This window comes from Haliotis asinina, chromosome 7 (assembly GCF_037392515.1).
Source record: "Haliotis asinina isolate JCU_RB_2024 chromosome 7, JCU_Hal_asi_v2, whole genome shotgun sequence".
NCBI classification, from domain to species: domain Eukaryota; kingdom Metazoa; phylum Mollusca; class Gastropoda; order Lepetellida; family Haliotidae; genus Haliotis; species Haliotis asinina.
The window spans coordinates 57,869,717-57,888,142 of record NC_090286.1 but is presented as its reverse complement, the minus strand read 5'-3'; the positions used below and the strand labels follow the sequence as shown (position 1 = coordinate 57,888,142).

Here is an 18,426-nt window from a genome sequence, read left to right as displayed (position 1 = left end):
CTCGACCAGCGCGTACGGAAAGTTTTTTTTCCTTATTTCCTAGAATATTCGGTTATTTCATTTACGCACATGGCCTTTTCAAACATGACTGGTTACCGAGTACCCATGATTTATGCAATAATGACCCATGAGTGAGTGAATTGAGTTTACACCGCTTTTAGCAATATTCCACCGGTATCACGGCGGGCGACACCAGATCACATACTGTATCAATGTCGGGAATCCAACCCAGGTCTTCGGCGTAACTTTAACCACTAGGCTACACCACCGCCGTAAAAGTCTTGGTGTTTCAACATGGGAAAAACATGATTATTATATAAAATGTTTTGATTTTAGGATAGCATTAAGTATTGCTTTTGTTTTCAGTGAGGGGAAACTGGATGCCTATTTAGGGGACTACCCAATACTTGACTATGCAAGGGCTCATCTGGCCCCTAACTGTGAGTTGAAGCTCCTATCGCAAATCTTCGGAGATGACCGATATGGAATAGGACTTCCGAAGGGTTCTCCGCTGAAGGTAGGTCTAGTCTAGTTAAGTTCAAAATACTTTACACGATTTTCATATATATAAACTTGTACTCATTTCGAATAAAGAACACTGATGACTGTTGGAGCGGTATAACAAACTGACGTGACATCTGGCAAACATAAAGAATATAAATTTCGATAAAACTCTTCACTTCATCGGAGCCATTAGGAGCCTTAGCAGCCAGTTTAACTACTGGATAACATTTGAATTGAACCTGGATTGAATCAGATCAGAATTTGTTATCTTGCCGAAATCCGTCTCAGCGAATCACCGCATTACTAAGGGACGCAACTCCATAACATGCTTCCTCCTTTTATTCGAGTCACTATGGTATGTTTATAACAGAAAAGCAGGGATCCTACGGGCATAGTGGCTGACACTACCTCTGTGGATGTAACACAATGAGTGGTTAGGGGGGAATCCCACAAAACAGACAATGGTAATTGGGGGTTTTCTATAACAACTATGTCTACAGAAAAAATGTTGTGTTGTGTTATCACATCTAACTTACCTTGTAATTCTCTCTAGGTGGCGCTGTCAAGAAAAATTATGGAGTACCATCAGAGTGGCTATATCGACGACCTCATCGACGTTCACTTCGCTGACGCTCAGTGTTTCAAACAGCGAATAACGCAGGAGGAATCTCGTCTGGAGGTGCAACATCACGCGGGACTTTTCGTGATGATGAGTGTTGGGATTATCATTGGGATTATTGTGTGTGTTGTGGAACATGCTGTGTACAAATGGCTAGTACCTCGTTTTCGAGCATCACCAGGCGACAGTCAGTGGAAGAGTTCGCATATGTTGTTCTTTAGTCAGGTAAGAACTGACGATGTCATCTGTAAATATTAATTAAATCGACCTTTGATTTACACAACATTAAGCTACAATGAAGTTACTCTTTGACAGTAAGTTAGGTCGGTGGGGCAGCCTTGTGAGTGCAGTGTTCACTCGTCAAGGCGATGTCCAAGTTTGAATTCCACATAAACACAACGTCTGAAGCCCATTTCTGGCGTGCGTGTTTTTTTTGACGTTACCCGAATATTTCTTCAAACAGCGTAGAATGCAACTCACTCACCCGTTGTGCTTCTTGATTCGTGCGCTTTACATGAGGCGCTGACGAAAATGTTATTATTTTCCCCTCGTGTTGCCAAAAAAGCACGAAGCTTGGTACAGTCGTTATCGGGGTTCTAGGAACCGGGGTTCGAGGCTACAGCGATATGAGAAGCAGCATGGGGTCTGAGGCTACATGCACATGAGAAATATCGCTTAGAAGGGTCAAAGGACACAGGACTAAATCATACAGGATATGAAATTTGTTCTCAGACACGTACCAAACATGCTAGAATAATGTGGTTCAGTGGTTCGCTGATTATATGCATTTACGATAAATGAGGGTATACAAGTGCAAGGGTATAGGATTTCAGGAATGGGGAATGCTACATTTAATGAGTACTAGAACACGGCAACATCTCATTCGTGTTGCGGTGCATTCATTCAATGTTAGTGCTTTGTTTCACCACGACATGAGTCCTTTTTATACTTGACGAGATCACTCATCGTTAACTGTGTGTTTGCACTCCAGTCAATGTCAGTGTAGTAAGTGAAAGCCTGGCACACAGAAAGACGTAAGATATTCAGAGTTCGCCTATGATCAGTGATACTGTTTTTAAGCCACAAACATACACCCTCGCTTTACTCCTGATTGCAACGTCAAGGACTCCCCATACGGAGTGTTACCTGTAAGGGACAGCAAGCTGCAGACACATGGGAACCTGTAGAATGGGAAAGCCACAGACAAAGAAGAACCTACAGAGGGGAAAATCTACAGATACGGGGGAAGCTAAAGAGGGTGTTAAGTCACAGATAAAAAAATCCACAAATAGAGGGGAACATATAAAGGTAGACGTTACAGACAGAGAGGAAAATATACAGACTGAGGAGAACCTATAGTCACAAACATAGGTGAAACAAAAGGATTAGGGGCAGCAACAGCGGTAGGGAACTTGTAGAGGAGCTAATGTCAGAGTAGAACATATTGAGTGAGGACAGCTACAGGCAGTGGTTGTTCCTGTAGGGGGTTAAAGTCACAGATGTTGGGACGGTGAGAGAGCCTACAGACGGGTTTTCATGTTTGGGTGGACACTAATCATATGGTTTAGCTGGGAATGTGAAAAACACTTTAATCAATACATAGTACAGAATCGGAATTCTTTGTGCTCTCTCCACATTGATTTATGATAGAACTTCTTGAAGAACATCATTGCTACTAACTCTCCCATTTGTCTGGTTATTGGTTGCCAGATTAACTGACATTTTGATATTACTAGTATTACGGGATGTAAAATATTGCCAGTGCAAATGCATGCATCGATTTCCAGGGAAAGGAGATACATTCCGTCACTGAGGTTATTTGAGCAGCTTACACGGGAAAGCGATCTATCCTGGTGTTGTACTGAAGTTTTTGCATGCTAACACGTAAAATTCAATTCCATATTTCCGCTAGGGAGTTTGCATCAACGGCAGCGGGAACAACGCGTCCTTGGTTTTAATTATGATTGAATGAAACTTTCACGTCCGCGGAGTCTCGGCAAGCGAGTACATTCAGCGGTGCCCAAGGACGAAGCCAGCATGTACTGCAAATCAAATTAATATCAGGAGCGATACTATGATTTGATTGAACGTGTCTATAGTTTAGCAGCATACCGAGAACCGCATCTACGCCCTCGTGCGTCCGCGCTGATTCTATATACAATGATAATGGTTACTTGTACCCGCGACCGATCGGCATTAATCGCCATATTGGACTGTTACAGTCAAATCAAACCTGTCTCTCGTAATACGGCCTCGGGTAATGGCTCCCTTTCAAATTAACAAAGTAATGTGAGATTTTATCAAGAATAAAGTGTAGGAGATATTTTACAAGGAAATAAGTAGGGGTATTTAACGAGATATGGGAAGTCGGATATTTTGACGAAAGTCGGCAGAATGGCTCTTGTGATGAGACACACACTGAAGAAACTTTTCTAAATGCCCAACAAATGAGGAAGTTTGAGGAAATTATGGGGTCGTCACAAAGCGAGAAGCAATGTTGTTAGCAAGCGTTGGGGGGAAGGGGGGGGGGGGGAATTTACAAAGATTTTGAGAGTTTTGCGAGAGCGAAACTCTATATTTTCATCAACAGAAGAACAGTTGTTTTGCAACTGTGATTAAGAAAGAATTTCGAGTGTTTTTTTTTGCAAGTGGTAGGAATGAAAAATGTATACGAATACAGAGGCGTGATGTTTTACAAAGGTGAAAGTGGGTTTTTTAAACGTATTAAGGATTAAAAAGATGTTACACAGATGATAGAGCTGTTGTTTTAGGAGGATGGTAAGATGTTTACTATGAGGACAGCTGATGTTTTGAGGGATGTTAAGATGCTACACAGATGATAGAGCTATTTCAGAAGGGTGGTAAGATGTTTACTATGAGGACAGTTGATGTTTTGAGGGATTTTAAGATATTGCTCAGATGATAGAGCTATTTCAGAAGGATGATAAGATGTTTACTATGAGGACAGCTGATGTTTTAAGGGATTTTGAGATGTTACAAAGATGGTAAAATGTTAGTGGGATTGTTTTTAAGTGAGTAGGCAACGAGAACCTCGTCTCAAGAAAAAAAAAGACGTTGAGAAATGGTGCAAAGAATGAACAGGTCTAGAGATTTTGGGGTAGGGAATGAGGGGTTATGCCGATCCTTCAGAGGTCTAGTTGCATGGCTGTCGAGATGCGGCGATAGTGTTGAGGAAGTGCATATATCACAAGGTAGGGCTGAGAAGGTGGTCAGACCTGGTTAAGATGCTGGTGGATCTGTTGGGCGCAGCTCATTTGATTTGGTTGGATTCCCCCACTTAGTTTGGAGTTCGGACTGGTATTGCTATGGTTTTGGGTAGTGTTTGTAATTAAGTGAGGGAAAAGGAGCTATTTAACGACTGGACAAGTAAAAACCGATACCGAACCGCGCTGTAAGCGGTTGCCATGGTGATGGACGACCTGCTGTCACACTGAGTTTCGTGGTGAAATATGTCTGTTGTATGTATTGTCTAGCGTCACCTGTTTCGGACAGCCTAATTCTAGAGTCGGCCAAGGGGCATCTCACTCTCAACAACCAGCTCAAAATGAGTTATATGAAAACCATTTTTGGAATGAAAAAAAAATATAATCGCGAAATGAAATGTTTCAATAGCCTATTCACACTAACTGTGATTGAAGTCAATACAATCAAGGAAAATAATAGTCTAGTAAAACGTATAATATTTCCTCGACTTCACTGATACAGCTTTATGCTAGTACTTATATTTTGTTATTGTTGACTCGAATGATGATAAAAGTATCCAAATACATCTCTATTGCCATTGATATTTTCATGTTCAACTGAAAATACCTCAATTCAGGGCGTTATCAGGACGTTAAAAATCAGTACGTTATCGGGACGTTAAGTCAGTACGTTTTTTTTATCAGAACGTTCAGTCAGTACGTTATCGGAACGTTAAGTCAGTACGGTATCATAATGTCAAGTCAGTACGTTATCAGAACGTTAATTCAGTACGTTATCAGAACGTTAAGTCAGTATGTTATCCAACATAAACGTATGACGAAACCATCTCTACATCCATAAGACACAAACTGGCGATTGTCAAAGTATGACTGTATGGTTACATATTGTATTGTGAAATATGAATTTATTTAAAGGCTAAAAATAGTAAAAAGTTGCTGAAACAAACCTTAGTTACTGAAGACGTCGTATCTGTTACTGCGTCACAACCAATTAGATATTTTCACATCTCAGTAAAACATTTCTACTCTTTGCATTTATTATCCTGTCGCTTTTTACGAAATGTTGACGTAACTATTAATGGTTGAATAGACATAATAAAATATAATAACACTTTTTAAATTCTTAATTGCATAAAATACCTTTTCTGTTGCTCTAAAGTACTGGTTTATGGAGCAATCTGGAATATAAGAATGCCCTTGTTGTATAAGGATTATACCTTTTAGTAACATGAATGACAATATAAGTAGTATATAACATGATTGTTAGGTTGAGTGAGTGTGTGAGTTGGGTTTACGCCCCTTCGGGCAAACTTCGAGCAATATCACGACAGGGGACAACATAAATGGGCTTCACAGTGTACGCCCACGTAGTCCAACCCGCTCAGCCTCCGCGACTTCCTCTAGTTTGGGTATTTTGAAGTTTTGACTGAGTGGGTAGTTCTTTGCATCTCCACCAATAAGACTGAAATGGGATTATATGCACTGTGTAGCAATATAATATGACGTGCTTCTTGCATCGATGAGCAGGAACAGAATCTCCAGAATCTTGTAAACCTACCAACGTCCCAACAGCCAACACTGACATCCGATACGAAATCCTTCGTTTACATTTCTATGTTGGTTTTAACAACTGTAAATCTTTTTGTCCCTGTCTTTTTAATTACCCTAATTTATTAGGAAAACTCTTTTCTGTTTTCACTGCCAAAATCCCATATAAGCCCAAAAAATATTTTTGTAAAATTTTACGTAGCTTTACGTGCGTATTTTGTTAACTATAGGGACGTAATGTTACATTTAGAAGACGAGACACTTACAAAGGACTCAACGAGTAACTGTTTTAATTATGATGAATGCAGCTTTACTGCATATGAACTCTATGTAATTCTATGACCACTTGTTCCTTAACTGATTATCTCTCGTCTCCTATAACCTCCTGGGTTCTCAGCAGTAGAGTAAACGGGTCGCACGAGGATTTGTGGCCTGACTTGTTGTCTCGGCTGATCGGTATTTTGTGAAACCAGTGTGTCTATGGTCCCGAGCTGTCCAATGTATCGCAATTCGCTGTGTGTCTCTTTGGTCGTTCCTGAAACTTGTGATGATGGGTTTCGAATCCAACCCCCAAGTCCCCCATCCCACCCTTCTGCCATATGACACTGACACACATTGATATAACTGGATTACTGTTGGATTACTGTTCGAAGCGGCTTTAAACCCGACTTACGGATGAAGCCAGAGTTACGGGGAGGGGGTTAGCCTCACGGTCGGGCTCAGCTCCGACAAGGAAACACATTACAGGGCACCATGTCTGTTGTCCCCCACCATGCTTTTATGGTGTTCTGTTACCTGACATTCTGGAAAGGAAGGTTCACCTGTTCTGGTAACCCGGTCAGTTGGCTGTCTTTGCAAGGTGGCTTGGTTGTACCCTCATATCAGTGATTCGTTGGTCGCTATCCATGACAGCTGATGATGTTCTCAGTCAGACAACGTTAACAAACATAATCTGTCATTACTATATTATTCCATAAGCTTATCGTTATTCCGTGATCTTCCTTTTTCACCGTAGGTCATGTCTTCACTTCTGTCCTCAATGCTCACTTTCATTTTCCATCATCTCCTTTATCTCTTCAGTAGCGACTCTCGTATTCCATACTCGTCCTCTTTCTCTGCATTCTAATCCATCAGTCTCTCTCTCTCTCTCTCTCTCTCTCTCTCTCTTGTTCCATAACTTCCTAATATTCTATAACCTGTATGTCCTCTCATTTCAGCGTCTCCACAGAGCAGTGACAAGTGCGGAGCTAATTTCTGCTCATGATTCGGCTAAGGAGATGATCTGCATTGTGCGGAATCGGGAGTTTGCCCGACTCTTTCAGAAAAGTACCATTCGGGTAAGACATGACAAGTAGAGAGTGGTGGACTGACAAAGCAGGTTAGCGGGGAAACGATAGCCTAACAATGTCATCTTATAGGAATTCAGTGGGACATCTACATGTACACCGTGACTACTGCGTCACTGACAAACATGACAATGACTGTGTGTCTTATTCCAGGGAAGTATCTGTAGAGTATGATGTAAGTGTAGTGTACGATGTAAGTGCAGTGTACGATGTAAATGTAGTGTATGATGCTATAAGTGTAGTGTATGATATTGTAAGTGTAGTGTATGCTGCTGTAAGTGTAGTGTATGATATTGTAAGTGTAGTTTATGATGTAAGTGTAGTGTATAATGTTGTATGATGCTGTAAGTGCAGTGTATGATGTAAGTGTAGTGTATGACGTAGGTGTAGTTTATGATGTAAGTGTAGTGTATAATGTTGCATGATGCTGTAAGTGCAGTGTATGCTGCTGTAAGTGCAGTGTATGATGCCATAAGTGTAGTTTATGATGTAAGAGTAGTGTATAATGTTGTATGATGCTGTAAGTGCAGTGTATGCTGTAAGTGTAGTGTATGATGTAAGTGTAGTATATGATGCTATAAGTGTAGTGTATGATACTGTAAGTGTAGTGTATGCTGCTGTAAGTGTAGTGTATGATATTGTAAGTGTAGTTTATGATGTAAGAGTAGTGTATAATGTTGCATGATGCTGTAAGTGCAGTGTATGATGTAAGTGTAGTATATGATGTAAGTCTTGTATATGATGCTGTAAGTGTAGTGTATGATATTGTAAGTGTAGTTTATGATGTACGTGTAGTGTATAATGTTGTATGATGCTGTAAGTGCAGTGTATGATGTAAGTGTAGTGTATGACGTAGGTGTAGTTTATGATGTAAGTGTAGTGTATAATGTTGTATGATACTGTAAGTGTAGTGTATGATGTAAGTGTAGTATATGATGTAAGTCTTGTATATGATGCTGTAAGTATAGTGTATGATACTGTAAGTGTAGTGTATGATGTAAGTGTAGTGTATGATGTAAGTGTAGTGTATGATGAAAGTGTAGTGTATGATGTAAGTGCTGTGAATGGTGCTGTAAGTGTAGTATATAATGTTGTAAGTGTAGTTTATGATGTAAGTGTAGTGTATGATGTAAGTGTAGTGTATGATGCTATAAGTGTAGTGTATGATACTGTAAGTGTAGTGTATGCTGCTGTAAGTGTAGTGTATGATGCTATAAGTGTAGTTTATGATGTAAGAGTAGTGTATAATGTTGTATGATGCTGTAAGTGCAGTGTATGACGTAGGTGTAGTTTATGATGTAAGTGTAGTGTATAATGTTGCATGATGCTGTAAGTGCAGTGTATGCTGTAAGTGTAGTGTATGACGTAGGTGTAGTTTATGATGTAAGTGTAGTGTATAATGTTGCATGATGCTGTAAGTGCAGTGTATGCTGTAAGTGTAGTGTATGACGTAGGTGTAGTTTATGATGTAAGTGTAGTGTATAATGTTGCATGATGCTGTAAGTGCAGTGTATGCTGTAAGTGTAGTGTATGACGTAGGTGTAGTTTATGATGTAAGTGTAGTGTATAATGTTGCATGATGCTATAAGTGTAGTGTATGATACTGTAAGTGTAGTGTATGCTGCTGTAAGTGTAGTGTATGATGTAGGTGTAGTTTATGATGTAAGAGTAGTGTATAATGTTGTATGATGCTGTAAGTGTAGTGTATGATGTAGGTGTAGTTTATGATGTAAGAGTAGTGCATAATGTTGTATGATGCTGTAAGTGCAGTGTATGACGTAGGTGTAGTTTATGATGTAAGTGTAGTGTATAATGTTGCATGATGCTGTAAGTGCAGTGTATGCTGTAAGTGTAGTGTATGACGTAGGTGTAGTATATGATGTAAGTGTAGTGTATAATGTTGCATGATGCTGTAAGTGTAGTGTATGCTGTAAGTGTAGTGTATGACGTAGGTGTAGTTTATGATGTACGTGTAGTGTATAATGTTGCATGATGCTATAAGTGTAGTGTATGATACTGTAAGTGTAGTGTATGCTGCTGTAAGTGTAGTGTATGCTGCTGTGAGTGTAGTTTATGATGTAAGTGTAGTGTATAATGTTGCATGATGCTGTAAGTGTAGTGTATGACGTAGGTGTAGTTTATGATGTAAGTGTAGTGTATAATGTTGCATGATGCTATAAGTGTAGTGTATGATACTGTAAGTGTAGTGTATGCTGCTGTAAGTGTAGTGTATGCTGCTGTGAGTGTAGTTTATGATGTAAGTGTAGTGTATAATGTTGCATGATGCTGTAAGTGCAGTGTATGATGTAAGTATTGTGTACGATGCTGTGACTGTTGTGTATGATGCTATAAGTGTAGTCACTGTGTATGATGTACGTGTAGTGTATGCTGCTGAAAGTGTAGTGTATGCTGCTATAAATGCTGTGTATGGTGTTGTAAGTGTATTGTATGATGTTGTAAGCGTGGTGTATGAGGTTGCACTATTCAACACACCGTTAAAAGGGAATTATTGTGTCCAGTTGATGTTTGAAGATGGAAACACCGGTTAAGTAAAAGAAAAACCACCTCCTCCACCTTTAATGACCTTGACACGTGTAAGGCCTGTCCATACAATATTTCACGGGAATAAGAATTCACCACTAACTCGTCCGTTCACGTGTTGACTCAGTTTACCACAGGACAGGTTATAGGTAAAGGGCCATTGGCTTACTGACACAGGAAATAGTGGACCTCGCTCGTCTTTTAATCGTGAGATGTATTACATGCACTTTATCAAAAAAGGCAACAAAAGGTTTCTTAATCTATAGATCAGGTCTTATCTAATTTAATAACAGAACTGAAAGCCGAAGTGTATATTTGTGTAAATGTTCGTGACGTTGTTTTGTTTTCCTTAATTTGTAACAAACAACCTGTAATTCGTATATTTGTTTCTTCCTGTTGTGATAGCTATATCCTGAATGAATGCTGAATATCTGATCAATATATGTTGAATTTGTCCCAAATATGCGCTAAAGCATAACACAATCATCATTCGGGCTACATGCGGCGGTCTTTGTCGTTAGGCAAAACTGCTGAGGGCGCTATTCCTCGCCGCCACTGCCACAAGATAAAAGCCTGAAAAACAAAGTTAAGCCTATTTGGGAATAATGAGAATAATTCATTTTGTGTACGAGTACTTGGTACTGGTTGATGAATTGTGAAAATGGAGACAGCCAGCCTGCTGATGGTGATTAAAGTCCATCTTATTTCCTGCCCTGAAGAAGAAAGGCGTTACTTAAATCATCAAACGATTCTCGTCTATGTCCGTGAAATACGCGTTCTTGGCGTTTTCCATTTTCTGATTCCCGTCTCACAAAAGCCCTAACTAGGGCTAACCTTAACCACTAAGACTTAAGAATGTCTTTGTCTGAAGTTACATGGGTTTCTGCCTTGTCTCGATCTAACTCGATGCACCCGGATCATTATATGTCTCGATCCGATGAAACCATTACACTATATACAAATGGAAACAACAGTTCAGGGTCTTTTTCTGAGTTAAAGCTGTATTTAATTTATCCAAGAGGAACAATGTACTCCACAACACATTGTAAATCAATGCTACGTAAATGTGTTGCGAGTAGAAGTATGTAAAGCCTTCAGTGTTCGGAGTGTGTTCAGACCACGTGTAGCGAGTGAAAGTGTTACGTAATTCGCAAATGTTCGTGTGTATTACCAGTGAAATTATATGAATCCCCAAACTATAGTGTGTATTCGAGTCAAATGCCTTTATCCCTTAGATGTATGTGTGTATTCAAATCTAGCGTTCACCACAAGTGTTCACATCTTGTGTTCGCATCATCTGTTCGTATCTTTGAGACACAGCGACAGAACTGTGTAAATTCACATCAGTTGTTCCGAAACACACATTTGCTTCTTCACGCGTTTGAGTGTATCCGCCAAATACTGTCAGAAAGTTACATTTTGCGATCAGAATACTGTTTTCTTGTGTAACACACACCGATTTTTAGTCGGCAGCCGTTAAAGGAAATAACTAATTTTTTCCTGTATGCTGTTTTGCGAGAAGGTCCCCACCGCGGTGACCACGCTGGTTCAGTACGCTGAGACAAAACTGATGGAGACAGTGCTATAGACACTTTTTTAAATAAGAGAAGACGAAAATATACGGTATTCAATCATAGGCACGGAAGCGTTAGAGGCTTAGGATATGGAAACACATGACGCCGAGAGTATGAATTCCTTTCTTCGGGACAGTCATGGGGACATGGCAGTTGGATGACGGGACTGTTAATACTTGATAGATGTTGGTCAGATTGTTCCTGCCTCCCAGGGAACGTTCCATACATCGAGACTGTATTTTTTACTTGTTATTTTGTGTGTGTCGTGTCTTTTCATTAAGAAACTCTGTTTTTGACGAATTTAATGAATATAAGGTTCCGTGTAACGATTTTCGGCAAGGTCTATTTTTTGTTTGTATGTGTCGGCTGGCTAACAACATGTAATGAATGTATTTACATGCAATAGAGATCTGTAACATATGGGTATTGTTCTTGCAGAAAAACAAACTTGCTGACATGGCGAAAACGAAACGGATAAATCGGAACTTTTACGACATCGTTGCCAAGGCTAAATGGTAAGTGTCCCAGTGGAGATGTTCTCGGACATGTTAAGTGTGGATTATCAGTGTCTTCGCCGTGCAACATTATGTGCATGCGTTCGATGAAGTTAGTCCTGAGTCTAAACTGACATGGAATTCAAATACAAAACTGTAACATTATCATATAACTACATAATCAGTTCACAGACATTGTTCTACACACAGTCACCGAGAGCTTAATCCGACAGATTACACAAGTCTGAAAATATAAAAGGGAGGTGTATCATTTTGTATTATTTAAGTCAGATATTCAAGTCAGATAACATACAGGGAAGGTGTATCATTTCGTATCATTTAAGTCAGATACTTTAGTCAGATAACATAGAAGGAAGGTGTATCAGTTTGTATCATTTAAGTCAGATATTCAAGTCAGATAACATAGAAGGGGGGTGTATCATTTTGCATCATTTCAGTCAGATATTCAAGTCAGATACCACAGAAAGGAGGTGTAAGGTTTTGCATCTTTTCAGTGAGATATTCAAGTCAGATAACATAGAAAGGAAGAGTACCGTTTTGCATTATTTCAGTGAGATACAGGGTGCTCGTGGGATATATCCTACAATTAATATAAAGCATATCGGATTTATATCACACATGTAGGATGAACCATACAAGTTCATAGAGCACATAGTAGCGTATAGCATATAACATACACATTCGATAAACCTTACAAGTAGAGCCTGTCATACAAATTCGATATAACATACACGCGGGATAAACTATACAAGCATGGTCTGTCGTACAAGTTCGATATAGCATACATGTATTTCACGCAAGATGTATCTTACAAGTAAGATATAACCTTCACGCAAGATGTATCTTACAAGTCACACATAGCCTTGAGGACATATGAAACGTTGAGACGTTGAGACGTTGAGACGTTGATTTCAAGTAAGACATATACTAGTGTTTCACATCATGTAGATCTGCAAACCCTCTATGATAACGTCGTTTTTTTCTGTGTTGACAACGTCAGCGAAGAACGGACCAGGTATGACATTAGGAGAGGCTTTGTACACACCCACCTTTTCTTCTCTTCACTTGCTAACGATAGTTGTTGTCCGCCATGTTGCTATGCTACGAAGCAAATATCTGAATATGAGATACCTAAGCTAACGGCACTGCTTCAGCCTGTAGTTGACTGGCCCCATCCCGCCAGGACGAATATCTGCGTGCATGCGTGCGTGCGCGTGTGTGCCAGTCAGTTCTTAAAACAATACCACGAGCAGTTTATGAGTTTTTAACATGTAAAATCAAAATGCGACTATAATGTATAGCTGTATCCCAGTTGCGCGTCTGTGTGGAGAAATTATTATTAAAATTATCAAGAACTGAGTAGGAAAGTCTGTAACGTAGTTCCAGTATATCAGCGCGCATATACACTGTAAATATGTTTCTTCATCGCCATGCATCTATATCTGTATCATCACGCGTCTACACTTTCTTCTCACAGTTACCATCACAAACCTTTATCTTCATCACCCCACATTTATCCTCTCATCACCACACAGGTAGTTGTCATCACCGCACATCTACATCTTCACCCAAGTACCTTAACGTTCAAGAATATATTCCAACACTTGATCAACGAAGCTATGCCCTTATCAGCAGCTATATTTATCTTCATCAACTCAGATATTTACCATCACCGACTCACGCATATACTTTCACAGTTCTGTCTTCATCACCATCACTCATTATCTTCACACTCATGCGCCTCCATTGCAGGATATACACGCACATGCAACGTCACTACACGTCTTCCAACTTCACCTTCATCTTCAACTTCATCTCTTTCATTTCGACGTCACCACCACACATATTTCAAGAAGACGCTTTCCCATGTAAATAATAACACTGACACGAAACAAGACCGCAAGCTGAACGTCATTCTCTCATCTTTTGTACAATGATTTTCGGCAGTGAAAGTTCAAACCGCTTCTTCGGAGAATCACAAGCCTTAAAGCGAAGAACGATGATTAATTTGCCTTCTGTTTAGATGTGCCCAGTGATTGCACAATGATCACTACAGTGTGGGATGGGTATGCACGTGCCCATGTAGCATTACTTGGCAGAGGAAGCAAACTAAATTTGATAAAAAGTTATGTAATAAATATTAAATGAGGCAGGCGAATGTTTGAGCAGCGCAGGGAGACGAGACAGCCTCTTGCCTGATGTTGCTTCATATACAACAGCAAACTACAGCTTTCCGTCTTTCTTGGGAGATGATCAATAAACTGCTTATAGTATGTGTCCTTCCAGCCAGTGTAACAAATGTGATCCATTCTAAAAGCAATTCAAACTTAAGCCCGTTCTTTCCACCACGTGTCCCCTCTTACACGCTTTGATTCTGATAGATAGTTGTTTATTTTCCTCCAAAAAGATAAAGAGAAAGCCCGTGCTAATGTAAGCTGTGGTGTATGAGCCAGTGCTCGGAATGGTAACATAATATACAAGAAATGCTATGAACAGTGCTGACAGTTAATGTTTTGACGAAACTTATCAACAAGTCAGATTTAGAATTATGGGATTAATTATAAACTATTATGAGGTATTTTTGTTATCAGAAGTTGCCCGTGAATATATCAATCTAAGTGTAGATAATTTATCATTTTGCTGAATGCATCTGTAATAGTAATCTTTAAATGAAATAAAAAATACCATGTTACAGAAATTATGTTTTGTGTTTTGATGAATGATTAATTCATAATAAAGCATTGTTTTTATCTGGATGTGAACATGATATGATAATGTTACCCTATACGATAATGGTGCTCAGTTACACGGATGTTAGTAACTCATAATACATTTTTGCGACAGAGATAAACATTGATTTTAGCCGGATGTTTTCATCACCGATGTTGTAGAATCTTAACATTCGTTGTTTTCGTTGAGCGGGCACTTCTAAATAATAATGTTTTGAAAACTAGACTACATACGGGATAATGCATGGTTCTGGAATATGAAGAGCAATATAGTGATTCTCCACTCCTTCGTTAGTGGGGTACACACGTACGTATTTGTGGTTCTTATGTGGGACGTGTGTATGACATTGTTGTTAATATGGTGTTTACATGCCAAGATGTTATTGATGGGATGTTTGCATGTTTATATACTGGCAGAAAAAGGATGATTACATGATATGATATTTACTGATACTGTTATATACCATACTGTTATATACTGATATTGTTAGTAACGGGGTGTTTACATGTCATTGCTACAAACAGGGTGTTTACGTGACACTGTTACTAACGGGGTGTTTTCATGACGTTGCTACTAACGAGGTGTTTAAGTGGCATTGTTACTAACGGGGTGTTTACGTGACGTTGTTGCTAACGGGATGTCTATAAGTGACGTTGTTTCTAACGTGGTGTTTACGTTACATTGTTATTAACGGGGTGTTTACATGATATCGTTAATAATAGGGCATTTACATGCCATTATTACTCACGGAGCCTTTGCATGGGGTTGTTACTAACGGCGTGTTTACATGTCAAGTTGTTTTTGATAGGATGTTTACACACTCTAACATTGCTGTTAACAGGATGCAGGAGATGAAGGACAACAATTTGATGGATGACTCAGGCAACGCCGATTCCGAAATCATCGAGATCCCCCTGAAGGATCTCAGTATTAATATTGAGAGGCAGCCGCCCAAAGCTGAAGACCGACCTACTCCGCCCATCCCGTTGTCCGCGGGCAACCACGAGGAAGAGGAGGAGGAGGAAGAAGAAGACATGAGCCACTCTCAGGAGTGTCTGTTGTCCGAGGCCAGCAGGGACCGGTCGGAGCCCGGGTGTTCAGACTCATACTATAAAGGAACGGATGACACGAACTCGTCAATCCCTTCATTGGATGGAGCATTCTGTGATGACTCTTTATGTGATCCGAACGAACCCCCCAATAACAATAACACGCAGTCCTATGCCGCCTGTGCGGGGAGGAGTCCGCCATTGTTACCGAACTGCGTGCGGCTTGACTCGCTTCCTAACGGCCACCTGGTGTCAGGTGACGAAGACTCTCCCTCCACTGATAACTTTGCAAACAACCGACTAGAAAATCAAAGCAAACTGTTCAAAGCGTTGACTGATGATAGTCACAATTATTTGTCTTCCATGTATAGTAAGTCCCTCTTACCCAAGACAAACAACATGGTTCGATCCTTACTCCACAAAACCCATTCATACCAGGATCATCTATGTTCAGCGGACGACTCGCTACCCGGGATTTTCTGTATAGAGAAGATCTCCAAGGAGGAATTGCTAGTTATGTGGAAGACATCAGAGATAGAACTCAACAAACGCTTAGAACAAGCCTTGAAAGAAAAGGCAAGACTTGAAAGAAAGTTAGCACAATTGCAAAAACATTCACCAGTATGAAAGTTATTTATAATGTTTTTTGGCTCAAATTATCCGTTGGAGTGGTTGGTGAGACGCCTGGTCCTACAGGGGCTTATGAGGGGCTTTCATGACCGTGAGGGATCTGTGGTCAGTGGGATGTAAGATGTTTTGGCCACGTATTGGCTTGTGGGACACTTGTCCCATCCAAGTACGAGCTTACTAGGCTTTTGTCTGGGTCATGAACTGGTTTGTGAGGTGCCTCTCTGGGCCATGCACTGGTTTATCAGGTGTCTGTCTTAGCTGTAGGGCCCATGACCGTGTACTGGACACCCGGTTCTGTGTTGCCATCTGAGCCCACTCCCTGTGAGTGTTGCAGCAGTCACTAGACGAATCTCTTTCGATACTGCGTCAAACGCCGTTGCCACCTCATCTATTGTGGGTTAATCGGATCTGTGTAATTGGGAGCAGGTGCAAGGATAGACTGGCACTATATACGATTGAACTCAAAGCTTTCGGATATCTGTAAGAGGATCTGGCTAACAGAGAAATGTCCTCGTGTGTCATGTCGAACAAGAGTTATTTTGCTGATTTTTTGTGCGTAATCTCCAACACAGAGAAATACTTGCGGGTAGTGTGTAACCACTGTACATTATGTATTATATTTATTGACTACAAATTTACAGATATTCTTTTATAATTCCAATACATATAAGATTTATCACATGACAGACCCTGGAGAGTATCTTCACTATCATTTTGAGAATTTACGTGTATTTCAATTTTGCCTTGAGAGGTTGTAGGTATAGTATTCTAGTGTGACTTGCTTGCGATACACGTGTTTCCACTGTCGTTTCCATTGCACTATAGCCCCAACCTCCATGGACGGACGCACAAGTCTCCATACGGACGGACAAACCGACACATACAGTCCTTTCGCCTTCTGTTTCATACATGTGCTCTATATTCCAAGGTATTTGTTTGTACATAAAAGCTTGTGTACCCATTGTTCATTCAGACTGCTTTTGTGCTGCACGTGTTCCACGTGTTAGAAACGCTCCTCTACGACTGCTTCAATAAAGTGTAAATGTTGTGTAAATACCTCAGATTATTCACTGTAAAGTCCTGATGAATATCTGAATCTTAACATAAACCTCTCCTGTACAGATAGCCGCCTTCCAACTGGTCATGTATGTCATTCAGATGTCTTGTTATGTATCGAGGATGTTTTCTCCACTGTTAATCCCCTGTTCCCGTTCGTAAAAGATATTTATCATGCACAATAGAAAGAAATATGCCTCTTCATTCAACAGTTACACTTTGTGGAAGTGAACAATTCTTTAACCAGTGCCTGTTTCTCTACACATCTATAAATGTGCTATATTTGTCAGATTTACTACTCGACTAAATATTACATATATTGTATACATACCCGCTGTTGTATATCGTAAAGCAGATAGATAACATGTACTGGACTATCGTTTGTTACATACGTCTATCTACTGTTAGGCAAGTCTCACTCATTTCCTCACTCAAAGCAACAACGAATGTTACAGCAGCCGTGTCTGTTAAATACTGGCGCATGGAGGCATTGAGACCATCATTCATCGTTCCGACCTGTGTCAGCCTCGCTCCCGATCTGCGTCAGCCTCGTTCTGGTCTACATGTTTGTCTTCCTATTCTGTAGGTCCACCAAGTTGTGTTGCTTGTGACTACGGAGTTATCCCCCTTTTTTAATAAGACTGTTCTTGTAAGACTGTTTATTATTATCGATTTTACCAAGTGTATATTCCAGCTATATTTCTGCTGGCAATGTCAGGGCCAGTAGCCGGGTACTGTGTCCTCGTTAAGCGTAACCTGATGTTCATGGTTTTGTGAACAAAATGTTTTAAGTCAAAAATACGGGTCGCGTCAAGCAAAAACCACCTTTCACCAAACCGAATAGTCAGCTTACATCTCAACGATATCACTACAGCAATGCTCAATGGGAAATTCCCATCACTCGTAGGTATCAATCTTGTACTCGATTGTGGAACCGCAGTCCCCTCGGTGATGTGAGCCATCAATGATCACGTGAATCATATGTACATATATAATGACATGTTTCTTAGTATTTAACTATGACGTCCTTTCGCAACGTGTAGCCTCGTAGTGGAGGAGTGTCCCTACTGTTGAAGACAATTACGTAGGT

At 40.1% G+C, this 18,426-nt stretch overlaps 1 protein-coding gene across 1 annotated transcript in view; it reads left to right on the top strand.

The window, feature by feature from the left end:
- The window catches only part of LOC137290798 (glutamate receptor ionotropic, NMDA 3A-like), a 116,385-nt gene extending 100,032 nt beyond the window's left edge, over positions 1-16,353 (top strand). Inside the window, exons 5-9 of the mRNA XM_067821928.1 lie at positions 367-517; positions 1,058-1,348; positions 7,113-7,232; positions 11,795-11,871; positions 15,443-16,353. Of these exons, the coding sequence (XP_067678029.1) occupies positions 367-517; positions 1,058-1,348; positions 7,113-7,232; positions 11,795-11,871; positions 15,443-16,277 (1,474 nt within the window). The 3' untranslated portion in view covers positions 16,278-16,353. The remainder of the gene's footprint in view (positions 1-366; positions 518-1,057; positions 1,349-7,112; positions 7,233-11,794; positions 11,872-15,442) is intronic.
- The last annotated feature ends 2,073 nt before the right edge of the window (positions 16,354-18,426 follow it).